Source organism: Hippopotamus amphibius, chromosome 6 (assembly GCF_030028045.1).
Source record: "Hippopotamus amphibius kiboko isolate mHipAmp2 chromosome 6, mHipAmp2.hap2, whole genome shotgun sequence".
NCBI classification, from domain to species: Eukaryota; Metazoa; Chordata; class Mammalia; order Artiodactyla; family Hippopotamidae; genus Hippopotamus; species Hippopotamus amphibius.
The window spans coordinates 67,928,190-67,942,531 of NC_080191.1; the positions used below are offsets into that span (position 1 = coordinate 67,928,190).

General features: G+C 40.9%; 1 protein-coding gene across 3 annotated transcripts in view; it reads left to right on the forward strand.

Annotated features, from left to right (window-relative positions):
* The window catches only part of SH3BGRL2 (SH3 domain binding glutamate rich protein like 2), a 61,037-nt gene extending 53,580 nt beyond the window's left edge, over window positions 1-7,457 (forward strand). The window contains exons 4-5 of one of the 3 annotated variants that reach the window (XR_009054308.1): window positions 2,653-6,408; window positions 6,921-7,444. Coding sequence is in view for 2 of the 3 variants with exons in the window: in XM_057738864.1 (XP_057594847.1) it covers window positions 2,653-2,664 (12 nt within the window). In the remaining variant the exon portion in view is untranslated. Of the gene's footprint in view, window positions 1-2,652 lie in introns of all 3 variants that reach the window. The other 2 variants (XM_057738864.1, XM_057738865.1) reach the window with 2 other exon arrangements.
* The last annotated feature ends 6,885 nt before the right edge of the window (window positions 7,458-14,342 follow it).

Here is a 14,342-nt window from a genome sequence, read left to right on the forward strand (position 1 = left end):
TTGCAACACACAGGCTCAATAGTTGTGGCTCATGGGCTTAGTTGCTCTGTGTCATGTGGGATCTTCCTGGACCAGGGATCGAACCCACGTCCCCTTTTTTGGCAGGTGGATTCTTAACCACTGTGCCACTAGGAAATCCCTGTCATATGTCTTTTAGAGACTGTAAAAGTCTCCAGCTTTTCTAATATTTGGAGCTATAGGTGCTATATATTATTATAACTTTGTGAAGCACATGGAATCTCTTTCAAATAACAAATGGCATTCTTATTAAATAAGAAATATTTATTAAATAAGGTAATATTTTGTTATTAAATAAAGTATTTTGATTGTTATTTCCACTTCAAAAATACTGTTTGTTTCTGATTATGAAAGTAGCCTAGGCTCATTTAGAGAAATTGGGAAGATATGAAAAAGTATTAAAGTAGAAAATAAAAAGTCACCAGAGAAAAACCACGTAAATATTTTTGCTGTATTTCCTTACAGTCTTTATATACATAGCAATTGAGATTTTGACTGTATTTCACATTGAGACTGAATTCTAAAGTGTCTGTTTTTAACACTGAATTGAAATGAAACTACATTGCTGGGAACTTTGATGTCTGTAAGTAATAGGTCTTTTGAGGCTACTTGGGATTTGTACCATTTCTGGAACACCTGTGGGAGGAAGGCAGAGACTATCAATAATATAAATTATACACCAGCACCTGTAGTTCCTCGCCAATGTGAAATCTTGCTTTGTTATACATCAGTAAGTTCACAGATGGTTGTGGGTGGTTTCTGTGCACATGTTCTAAACAGAGGCAAAACCCACACATAAAATATTTAAAGGCTCTTAAAACTATTTTTATAAAGATAGAACACTGGAATACTTGTTAGGAAAATGAAAGTATTTTTATAACAAGCTTCATGCAAATATATTAAACAATCCAGATTTATCTTCAAAGAACTGGAAAAAACTGGGGTAGGAACAATCTAATGGATGCATAAATCCAGCAGACATCAGCGTCTGCGCAAAACCTTTGAAAAACACTGTGCGCTTTCCACCTTTGTTCTCATTTCCCCCAAAGGTATAGATTCCTTTGAGATGCTGCGGGCTGACTTTTTTACTCTTTGAAGATGTTTATTCTCTTAGAAAATTCCCAGGAAACCTATGATCTATAGAACACGCATTCTCACGTGCCTTACGGTCATGGGATTAAAGTTGTTCTCGATGCCACTGAGGTTTGCTTGAGTTCAGGAAACCATTGCATAAGCAGTGAGGGCTCTGGGCATCCCACCCATTCCGCGCCCCATTTTCAGGTGCCTGAGTCAGTCATACCTGAGCGGGAGCCCATGGAACCAGAGTGTGTGCCACCCCTTCTCATGAGCCATTCGAGGCCTTAAGGGTTAATAGCAGCTCGTACTTCACTTCCACAGGAGAGCAGTGACAATATCTTTAAGGGCAAGTCACAGTTTTCCCCCTTTCTAGTCATTTATTTTGTACCTTGGTAGTAATTCATTATACAGTCTGCACTCTAAGGCCTAGACGGAGCATTCCCAGGAGTAATGTGCTAAAAGACGGCGCCTCCTTTCCTGTCTCCTTTCCTGGCCTCTCTGCAGTACACACACATGAAAGACCAGGTGAGCAAGCCTGCCAGGGGACATATAAAGACTCCATTAGCGTCTAATTGCTCTCACACAGTCAGGGACAGAAGGTCAGTGAGTAAAGAACGTTTACAACCCGACAAGCACAGGTGCCGTGTAGACACTGAGCAGTTCTCAAAAGTGGATGGGACAGAGGAAGGTAGGAGGTCACAGAATAGTGTCCTGTAAGCCACAGTGGCTCTGGATGTGTTTGTCCTGCGTGGACTTTTTTAAAGAATTCACGTGGGCTGCTGATATTTAAAATATAGATTTCCCACTTTTCTCCAGAACTTGAATTGTTGAAACCCTGGTGGGGGATGGGGGGGGCCCATATTCTTCTGTGACTGGCCGGAGCCTGCCATGGTATCTACCTAAGAGGAAAGGCCTTTTCACCAATAATTATCAGGTAGAAAATCATCGAGTTTGTTATTGTCATAGATTCAAAGCAGAGCCTGAAATGGAAGTTTCTCTTTCAGATCCCTCCCATTCAGGGGTGATATTGAAAATATGCAACCCCCAGTACACCCTAAGCACTGACCAGCCGGGGAGCACATCTCAGAGCCCCCACCCACACCCCCCACCCCCACACCCCCCCCACACCCCCCACCGATACCAGGGGTCCACCATCCAGTGGTTGGATCATGGTGGCACTTGGGGGATTGCGGTCTCAGCTGTTCACCGATAGGTATGGCTATACCGGTGCTGTTCTTCCCCTCGGGTCACCCTCCGCAGGGCCCCCGAGTGAGGTAGCCCCCGCCCCCCCCATCACCCAGGTGCGAGTAGAGCAGTACCTCTGAGAGGAAAACATGACTTTCTTTCCACCTTTATATGTGGCAGGTCAGGTGACTGTGATTTAAATCTAGGCTCTGATCCTGAAACCCAGGATTTGCTCTTTTCCGTCACAGAGGGGTGATTTATTGTGAATTCCAGCATCTCTGTTCCTCACATTTAAAATATCACCACCGGGGTGAATTTTCTTGTCCACGCAGTGCAATAACTGGCTTTTTTGTTGTTGTTTCCAATAAATAGGCCGAACCTTAGCAAAGACAAGTGGAAGAGGACGGAGATGCATTTTGGAGCACCCCCTGGTACTCAGCACACACCTTCTTACCTAATGTATCACTGTGACAGAAGCCACATGCATTATCAGTAACTTTGCTTGCCATGGAAAAGGTGTTTTGGGGAGACATGGGTCTAATGGGATTGCATGATTGCTTTAAACCAAATCAGGACTGTGGTGGGGTTTTTTTTTTTCTTATTTTCAGAGTTGCCTGCAGTTGCCTCACTCACCTGGAGGTACTGTCACCTGTTGCAGGTGTGCTCCCTGAATAACTGAGTGATAAGCGGGTAGCACTGTCAGAGAGAAAATATTGGATCTACCCTGGGTTGTAGCTGATGCTAGCATTGCTCAGACCTGCTTCTCTTTAAGCTGCCTAGGTGGTATCCTTGAAATTAGTCTGCCAGGCTATTAGAATATTTTGATCAGAAAGAGAAAAAGCAATGTTGGTTGACAAAGGGCTGAAAACTTTTGCTGCAGAACCGCAGACATCACTATTCCAGTGCTTTGTCATAACCATAGAAGAAGTTAGATATTCTGGCCTCCTTTTAGTAACGGAAATTCTCCCCCCCATAAATCCTCCGAGCTCCTACAGGTGTTTCCAGAAATCACTGTTGCAACAATGCGTGATCAGAACTGAGTGACTGGGATGAAAAGAATTGCTATTTTGAAAAATATATGCTGCTTTGTCTCCTGCAAGGGGCAAGTTTCACCTAATTGTAAGATTGCTTAAAAGATATATTTAAAGAGGTGCACTGGTAGTAAATTTATAGGGACATTATCTGACTCGTTTCTGAAGGCATTTCAGCTCTAGCAACTTATTTATGTGTAAGTGCACATATATTTTTAAACGCAGCTCCCCTGACTAATAGCTGCTTATATATTTTGTGAAGGGATTATATTTTTGGGGTAAGGAAGATCTTGGTTAGAAATATTTTGTGAACCCTTGATGAGGCCTATTAAAAGATGCTAATATTGCTGTACACTTTAGTTTTTTTTCCTGTGTTACTTTTCATTGGTCCTCTAACTGCCAGCTCATATTTCTGGCCAATGCACAGTCCCGGATTTTCAGAGTAACGTATGTTCTCATTCCACATATGAACACCAGTGATTTTTCAAAACAGTATACACAAGAAAGGGGCTGTCAGAGACTCGCTCTGAATTGTACTTGGCATGTGAAATCTCTACTCCTTTCGGAATGGGTGCTGATAAACACTGTCTACTTCATTAGGGCAAAGGCTCCTTTTCTGCATCCTTGTCCCTGCTCACATTTTTTAGAGTTTCTAGTTGCCAAACCTGCGAATAGTCTTGAATAGAATAAATTCAGAGGGTTGCCTAAGATTTTCTGCTTTTCTCAGCATCCTACTGGTGGACCTGCCCTTTAGATTCTGAGCAGGAAGTTTGTAAGAAATGGAAATAACAGAAGAATTTAGTCCCTGTCACCTGTGTTCTCTCTCCTTCCAACTTGCTAAATGTGGACTATTCCAAAGAACTTGTTGAATGCTAAAGCTGACATCCCAGCCTGAGATTTGCATCCCAGGACTACCACCAGAAGAAAAGCATGCCACCTATTCCTACTTGACTGGCGCAGATACATAATCCATAATTTTCTCTCCAAGGAAAGCTGCTGTAAAATCATGGCTATGACTGCTTAGTTGGCATTAAATATGATCCAGGTCAAATCCCACTTGATAAATCCCAGGGACTATCCAGGGAATTTTTTTTTGAACTGGATACTGTGTTAAAGTCTAAGAACACTTAGAATTTTTTTTAAGATACGGCAATTTTTAAAAAGTTAATGTTGCAATGATCTAACTTCATTTTGTCTGCTCTTGCCAGTGAGTACCAAGAAGCAGCTTGGTAAGATTGAGTCTTGGGGTTGTAGGATCAATACAATTCTTGCTAGACCAAGAAAGCTACTCAGACTTGTTTTGTCTCGAAATTTTTGAATTACTTTGGTTATAGTAGGCCCAGTATGGTTGTCCGAAACAGATTAGATGAATAGGAGAACTAAGTTATTACCACAGATACACATCATCTACCCCACCCCAATTTTTTTTTTTTTTTTTTTTTTTTGAGCAGCAAAGAAATAGGAGAGACCGGCTTCAGCTGGTATTGTACTTGTCATGCATGAGCTAGAAGCACATTGTGTGGCATTTCCCGCAGCACCCAGACTCAGCAGAGTCCTAAGGTATTGCCCTCTGGGACCACACCATGTTCAGAGAGTACTGTGTCCTTACTTGTGTTTTACCAGCTGAATTCCAAACATGTAATGATTTTTTTTTCATCCCTTCTTTAACTAGCTGCCTTTAGATCTGGATAATCAGTCTTAAAAACCTAGGAAGTGGGTGGGAATTGCAGACATAGATGTGCTATCAAGAGCATTTCAAGACAATTTTTATTTCCTGTAGTAGGCTTGTTGGGGCAGAGAAAATGTACTGCTAAAAATCAAATTATGCCGTTTTAAAACAAGATAAAATACAGAGTGCTATCCTGCTAGGTATGTGCGGACCAGAAGAAAATTTAGTTGGGGAAGAACTTGTTTTTCCAGATTCTGGTGTTCTATTAAAATCAAAGAGGAGAAAAGGAAGATTTTTTTTCTCTCAGGCTCTAACGTATTTTAGATTTGTTTCTGTTTTATAGATTTATTCAAGACTCCCACGTAGATGTTTTTCTATTACATGAATTTAATAATGAACTAAACTTATTTTTTGTCCTCTGTTGTTGAAAGGTACCAAAGCCTCTTCTGTTTTGTTTTTTAATTTGATTTTGCTATATAAGGTTTTGCTTTTTCTAGAAATGTTTTTCATTTAACATCTTTTCTAAAGTGTCAGGGCCCACTTTGATCTGCAAAATTATTGTTTTTAGATTTCAATTTGTATGCATTTGTCTCTAAAGGCATTGGTGAAATCTTGGATTTTATATTCAGCATTAAAGAGAAATAAATTCCAGAAAACACATATTCTGAAAATGGAGTGTTTGTTCCCGACCATTTCTTACACCTTTTCTAATTTTACTTCTGTTTTTGGTTGAAACCTTCCTGTTTAGTTGGGATGCTGTATTTTTGCTCCCATTATGAACCCCATACCTAAAAGCTGCAGATTCATTGTAAAAATGCAGATGGATCATTTGACCACTTGAGGAGATGAGTGTGTGTGTGTGTGTGTGTTGCAGGTGACTGCAGAATCAGACAGTGACCAAGACCAAGCATGGCGTTAGGTCACTCGTCACCTGGTTCAAATGGATGATGGTGGTTTTGTGAGTACGCTGAAGCAATGGGCTGTGGATTCGCTTCCCTAATTTCATGAAAAAAAGTACAGTGTAGCCACAACCCTTAATAACAGGGCTCCCTTTGCTGCAGCCACCCCTGAAAGCAGAAGATGTTTCTGAAGGCAGCGTCTGAGGTTAAGCCCATCCCTGAACTGTTTCTAACTTAAACACCAGGATGAGGGAGGGTAAAGGAAGAGAGAAAGCGACCAGGCTCTCAGTTTCCAGGAATGAACTAAATCGTGAAGCCAAAGAAGCCAAGTAATCCCTGCCCATTTGTAACCCAGATTTTCAAAGTTTTCCTAATTTTCTAGGAATGCAGGTTAGTTTGGTCCTTCCCTTAATCAGCGTGTGTTGAGCCCCTAGAATGTGATGGGGACTGTCCGAGTAGAACAATAATCTCCACCCTAAGGAGGAAAGAAACAGAGAAGCAGTGGCAGCAGCAGTCACTTGAGAAACAGGTAAGTGCACAGTGTTCCAAGCGATGGTTCATCATCTGAAACGTGATGTGTAATCTTTTTCTTTGTATGTTTCAACCCGTCCAATTTTATTAATTATTTCATACACGCAACGGAATAAACATGCACATACACACATATAATATATACACTGACATGTAAAGAAAAATAAACAAACGCCCGTGTGTCTGCCACCAGCTTGCTGCCTTTCCTTTGGGGCACTGTGTGCTCCTCACTGACCCTGTCCCGTCCGTCCCTGTTTGATAGCGGGAGCCCATCCTGAACGCTGTGTTGATTGTAGCCTTCCTGCCCTTTATTATTTTGCCTTTGTGTACTTATCTTTAAAAACTAATAAATGGAGTTAAACTGTATTCTTCTGTCACCTTTTTATGGTCATTGCATTTGGGCATAATCATTTTGAAACCAGTACCCTAGCTTGTTTATTTTCACTACTAAGTATTATTTTATTGTATAACTATATCACAATTTTTCCCTTCTCCTGTTGCTGGATATAGAAACACATCTTTCTTTGAAATAGAAAAAGGAAATGTTACTACAAACGTTCTTTTACGTGATTTCTGGTCCACGTACACAAGTAGATGTATACCTTGAGTAGCAGAATTGCTGTGCCACACATGCAATAAAGCACATCATCACCCTACGTAGAGAAGGCAAGATTGTTTTCCGAAGTAATGGTACCTTACTGACACTCCCGCTGGTGTACTAGGATTTCTGGTATTCTCGATCCTCGCCAACGTTGGAGATCCTTGGACTCAAAATTTTGTCAAGCTGAGGAGTGTAAAACAGTGTCTCATGGCTTCACTTTGCATATGTTTGATTACTAATAAAATGAACATGTTTTACAATGGAAATTCCTTTTTCTCCCTGGAAATCCCTCTTCATGTCTTTTACCATTTTTTCTATTGTGTTTTTAATTAATTTTTGCAAGTTCCTTATACTTACCTTTTATTGATGAATGCTTAACTATTAAAGTAGAGGGAAATCATATTTAGAATAGAAAAATCTTCTGAAACTATTTCCAGAATTATGAAAATAGTATGTGAAACTTTATTCTATTTGGAGAAAATAAAATTAAATGCATATATTGTGTTTTTATTGCGTGCTAACTTTCACCTTGTTGGCATATCAGCTGAGAGAAGATTTGCTCTCAAAGGGTTCCTTCTTTCAAGTGATTTTAAGACTCATCAATTCCAGTTATTTTGTAGGAAATTAACGTCATGATTTGGTTCTCTGCTACAGAATTAAACCGAAAGGAAATCTTTGTATAGACTACATGCTTACATATGCACATTTCCTTAGTATGTTAACATAGAACAGGCTTACAACAATAGACCAAAATGATGTTATACTTAAAAGGACATAAAAAAATGATTTGCAGGACACACAGGTTTGAAAGCATTGGCCTGCTGTGGCCCCCTTTGCCTGGCAGAGCAATAAAGCTATTCTTTTCTACCTCCCCCCCTCCCCCCCGCCCCCAATGAAATGATTTATTTGAGTTATAGGAGATTGTATTGAACCTCTACTCTAAATAATTCTTAAGCTGAATGAACTGTCACCATCATGTGACTATAACCAAGTATGTGTGGTAGCAGCATGCCTCCATGTATATATAAACTGGTTGGCAGGTGTAAGAACAAGAAACTACAATGCCGTCTTCTGAGGCTCCCACTAATCAGGGGAGATTTTTAATAGACCAAGGATCCTGGCATTTGGAAGCATATTAATTGAAAACTCGGTACTGCCTATAATGAATGGCACAAAGACGTAGACTTTTTTATTAAAACAGCAGTCCACACTCTTAAAATATACTTCCCTTTGGGGTCTATAATAATAAAATTCACTGTAACAAAACTTTCCACTAAAAAAGCTCTAGTGCAAATACTCACCATCATTAATGTAATGGGAATGAAAGCTCTATAGTACAGCACAGTGCTGCTCAGTGTGGTACCAGCAAGCCACACAGAATTACTGGACCCTTGAAATGTGCCTCACTGACTTTGTGTTGTGAGTGTAAAATATGTTGCAGATTGTGAAGGCTTAGTATGAAAAAAATGTAAAATGTCGCTGTTAATTTTTATATTTTAAGTGATAATATTTTGGACATGGGTTAAATTAAATATTAAAAACTAATTTCACCTTGTTCAGTGTGGCCACTAGAAAATTTGCAGTTACTATGTGGCTTGCGTTATAGTTCTCTTGGACAGTTCCGTACTGTTCCTGCCTCTTTACCTGAATTTATAGTAGAGAAAGAAATACCTGTGAATGTTTTTTTAGGTTTTGGAAAAATATCTCCTTTCTTCATTTGTAATACAAAAGGAAATGTGACCCTCTTGTGGAATAGAATTTTCTAATACTGCTGCCAAGGATAAATGCTTTTCTCCTTTTGCTTTTTTTGTCCCTCTAGCTTGAAGCATTTCGATCGTGAAGGGGGAGGTTCTTTTTTTCCTGGAATAAAAGAGCAACATGTGTGTCTTGTAACATGGGACATCTCTCTGTGTCCAGACTCTCATTCCTTTATTGTCATGTAAAGTTGATGTCCCCTGTTGAATCGGCCCACACCTGTGAACTAAGTCTTGGTGGCATTTGTGTATTTTCTTTTTTTAAAAAAAGGGATTTTAATGAATCACACAGATACCATCTATAATCTGCAGAACAGTGATGAATATTAATAGGATTTTGTCCTAGATTTCCTGAAATGTTAGTTCTCTGTATCTGTAAAACTCATTTGAGCTCAGAAGAATATATGGATAATCTGCTTTTTAAAAGTTTCATTCTGGTCTCATTGCCAAAGATTAAAACTGAATGTGAGTATTAAGGGAAAATAGCTTCCTTTCCCTGCCCAGCATTTTTAACTTTTTTCTTTTTGCTACTCTAAATAGTTGGGGGGAAAACCTGTATAATTTTTGTTATGAGAATAGTTGATGGTAACATTCTCATTAAGTGGAAGAATGTTTCTTTGGGTTATTTAGTTTAGGACCCTTCCCTGAAATAAGAGAGTGAGTGTAGTATAGCCCTTGCCAGCCAAGAGATGCCAACCATCTGTGTTTCCTGTAGCTGCTGTGCATGCTGCTTTGGGGCCCTTTATTTGCCATTCTCATAAACCACCACACCTAGGCAGGATTTAGCCTTTGGGAATGGGTGGAGCTACTTGTCCAAGGTAAATGATAGACACACATTTTTCATGCTAATTTGATCTAGCTTATTGGTACTATTTTCCCATCTGTTCAGTTGGGATGATATTTTTCTCTCCATTTTCTCCCTGTCAATCCATTTCATGTCACGTGCTAATAGTATCACTAGGTTAGAATACAGACTCTGGGTCCTAGGACAGCCCAGGGCTAGGCTCAGCGGTGACTCTGAGATCAAGAGCTGGGGCAGAAGGACCAGCAATTTGACATTGACTGTTCCCCTAGGCCAGACTCGTCCTTTTCTCTCTCCCTGCCTGTCTTTCGCAGCAAACCACTCTTACACAATCCGCTCCTAGCCGCATCCTCACCAACAAGTACGGGCAACAGAAGTGGTGACAACAGCAATATTTTTACTCCTCAGATCAGCAACCAGAAGGAACGACTCCGGCCGCTGCTTCCCTTCCTGTAGCGTTTTACATGCCTAGGAAACATGTATTCTGGATCCCAGTCATAAATGAGAAACCGAATACCGACAAGTTTCCCATCCTAGTCATCAGGTGAGAGCGCACACAGAACTTCAGCGGTTACATATTTAGCAGGCAAAATGACTACAGTGTTCAGACTTGTGGGCAGTTTGTGAACGATGACAGCAAGAAACCTCTTCCCTATCTTTGAGTCATTTAGGGACGAGGCTGCCTCTGAGACCACTCCAGAGTGACCCAGTTCTCTAGGGACAGCTTTACCCAAGCCCCAGAACATAAACTGTTATATCTGCAGTGAGGATGGACAGGTATTACTGGAATGAGGTAGTGCAGGAAAAATGACAAATGAATGAGGGGAATTTGGGTGGTAGTGGTGTCTACCCAGGGAGACAGCTGTGTTCCTAAAAATGGGTCATTTTAACAGAGAATGGATTTTAAGTTTTCTCCAGTGTTACTGAGAACTGTTTTTCAGTCATTCTCATTGCAAACAGCCCTTTACTGGGTACTATTTTCAATATGTTATTGTCACAATTTGTATTTTAATTTTTGCTGGTTGGAACAGTGGCCTTTGTGTGGTGACATAAGTCACCAAATAAGCTGTCCCGCCAAAGCTGAAGAACTCTGTGCTAACAAGTCATGTTTGTTTTTTTTCCTTTATACCTCGGTTTGTATCTTTTACCCAGTAAGCATCTGAGAGAAGACAGAGTAAGCCCTTTCTTATTTCAGAAAGGGCATAATCACCAGTCACTCGTTAAGCCTAAATACGATGTTATAAAACTAGATCCGTATCTCTTATCTTTTATTAAGACCATCACGTGGAGTTTGTTGGTACCTACATTGGTACCTATATTGATATTTGCATTTGCGTGATGTAGTGCTCTTTGTACCTTACCCGTGAGCATAAATGTGTACTGTTTCGTGTCTCAGAAGCTGCTTTTGGGGTGTTTTTAAATTTTATACTATTTGGTTTGGGTCAGCTTTGCATTAAGAGAAAGAATTACTTATATGTCCTCTTTGTATACAATAAATTTGTTATATAAAAGCTGACCCTACAGTCAAGTGAAATACATGGTATATTAGTGTGTGTTCAGTAGTCTATTTGATAATTAAATATATGGCTATGTACTGAAAAGTCGAGTTTTTTTTCTTATGGTATCACTGGTAACTTAGGTCTTTTCTGCTGACAATTACTGGTTGCTAAGTGGGAAACGGGTTGTATCAGACTGTGACCAATCAGAAGATACACACACCTTGGTGATTTAAACAGGGGAGGTTAAGTATAAAGAATTATTCAACGTTGCTGAAAGGGTGACTCTCAGATGTAAGAAAACTATATTTTACCCTGGGGCTGAAGGAGAATACCCAAGGAAGGACAAACTTGGGCTTCAGAGTTCGTTGGGGAAATTGTACTTACAGCCTACTGGCTGCCAAAGAGGTTCACAGTTTCCCTAGGTGGGGCTGGCGACAGGAAGCAAACACCACCCCACCCTCCCCGCTCCCACCCCGACCCCCCGGAGTGCAGGCTAGGGGCACTGGCCAGCATGTGCTTGCAGAGCAAGAGGAGAGGCCAGTGCAGGCAGGAGGCCTGAGGTGTGTATGTCTATGTCAAGGGCGCTTGCAAGGAGGTTGGTCATCATCAGGCCAGAGCGACAAGGTCCCCGAGGCACCACGTGTTCCGGGACCCCGAGTTACAGCAGCACCATCAGACCCACACCACTGACACACAGTGCAGGAGCCCCACAGGGGCCCCCCTTCCTCCTGCAGTGTCCCTCCAACACCCTCTACCGAGAAAGCACAACCTCGCGCTCACTGCGAAGGAAAGGCGCTTAAAGGAGTTCTGTCTGTCGTTACAGAACATGTGTTAGTGGGTGAATTTGGAGCTGAGACACAATAAAGTGATAGCTGGCACATATCATAAAAGGATTCTCTTAGTGACTACTATCCAGAATTAGCCATGTTCACTAAGAACAAAGGATGATCCTTGTTGTGTGAAGTATAGGTAATTTAAGTGAACATTTGCATTACAAGCAGTACGGGTGCCTTGCTGTCAAGTATCCATTGTAGGAAGCTAGCAACTCAGTTGCTTACTAAGCTGGTGAGTGTCTTGTCACAAATATAAACGTTACCTGTTACCGGAAGATGCAAAGCTCAGGATCTAAAACCTTGACTTCCAGTCATCTTTACTTTGTGGTTCTCAGTTTTATAAAGCTCCTGAAATTTAAAGGAAAAAGCATGCTGCTGAGGAATATATTTAAAGCTTCTAGAAATGACTCTTCATGTAATCTGTTCTTTAGAAGGTATGCACCAACCTATTTTTAGAGCATTGGTCTTAGCACCAGAATTTTTCTTGAATTCCCAAACAATAAATACCAAGAACCCAATACTTATGTAAAGAACAGCGCTATTGGCTCTTTTTTTTTTTTTAATAAATTTATTTATTTATTTATTTTATTGGCTGTGTTGGGTCTTTGTTGCTGCACACGGGCTTTCTCTAGTTGTGGCGAGTGGGGACTACTCTTTGTTGTGGTGTGCGGGCTTCTCATTGCGGTGGCCTCTCTTGTTGCAGAGCATGGGCTCTAGGCACATGGGCTTCAGTAGTTGCAGCACATGGGCTCAATGGTTGTGGCACAACGGGCTTCGTTCCTCCACGGCATGTGGTTATCTTCCTGGAGCAGGGATCGAACCTGTGTCCCCTGCATTGGCAGGCAGATTCTTAAACACTGCGCCACCTAGGTAGTCCCGCTCTTTTTGTTTTTAATTTACCCCTGTGGCAAACAGAAAATTGAAACCCCCCCCCATAAAATCTGACCTATGTACTCACCCTAAAAGATCTACCTCTAATGGAAGACGAGGCAGAAAAGGTCATGAAGAAGTGGTAGGTGCCGGATCCAATTAAATCCAATGATGAGGTGCTTTCCCAGATTCTCAGTCCGTGGTGGGTAGTGATTAAGCGGTTGGGTAAATGGAGAGATAGATGATCCTGCCAGATAGCCTTCCTTTATTAACTTTTAAGTGGGCCTGAAGTGAGAGAAAAATTAACTTTACTGAGAAAGTAATTGGCCTCACAAGACGACTGGCCCAGGATTCTCCTTCCCAACACCCTTCTCGGCTGGCTGCTGGAATGCTTGCTTTCTGTTTTGATTTCTCAACAGTATTTGTGCATCAAGTCATGTTTACTAAATCAGGAGTAACAACTAGATGCTCAGAGTACCAGCTCCGTTCTGGACCTTGTTGGGAATAGAAAAGTAACTTCTAGTGTGGCTCTGTCATCTTAGGAGCTTATGGTGTTGATGTCACTGTGGTGCCCCCAAGCCCGCTTGTAGAAAAGATTTCTGTGGTGCCGAGGAGCTGCCCTGGGCAGCCTCTGCACCGTTTTAATTCTTAGGTTCTATGGTGTGGATTTCACAGGTAACCCTGGTGTTAGTTCTGGGAATTAAGTAAATCAGAGGTAACCCTGGAGTTAGTTTTGGGAATTAAGTACCGTTACCACAAGCCCAGACTTGTCAACTTCTAATATGCATGCCAGGGAGGTTTGGGACTTTATTACTTTACAAAAGTATTAGTTAAGTAAACATTCTAATTCCCCCAGTAGCCAAATGGAAGGGTTACTACTGGCTTAAGGTGGAAGCGGACCAAAATTTGATACTTACTTTTATTGTGTAACTACCCACTTTTTCCATTTTTTAAAGGAATTTATTTTATTGAAGTATGGTTGATTTACAATGCTGTGTTAATTTCTGCTGTACAGCAAAGTGACTCAGTTATACACACACACACACATACATTATCACGGGATATTGAATATAGTTCCCTGTGCTATACAGTGGGACTCTGTTGTACTTAAAAAAATAACAACAACAACAAACCTTCACTAGCACAGCCAACTGATGCACAAACATAGCTTTTGGGTTGTTTTTCTATTCAAGGAAAAACCCTGGCCTTCCTGGGCTCCTTATTAATTTCAGCTCCAAAATCAGAAATCAATGTGAATTGCTTTGAGAAGCCTGACAGAAACCTGCCGGGTTAACAGTAACTAGATATAGCCCTTAATATGAGCTTAATGCTGTTCAGTATTTTTCTAGGGTAGAGCAAGGGGGTGGATGATAAAAACAGCATGTTCTCTCGTCTTACAATAACCTTGATTACAGCCAAAGTTCTTTGCCTAACAATAGCTTTGGTTATATTCAAAGCTGTCAGAAAATGACTGTCTAAATTTGAAATGTAAGACTTGGAAAGTTCCCATTTATTTATGTGTGTGTGTTTGTGTGTGTATGCATGCATGTGTGTGTATATACATACATACATA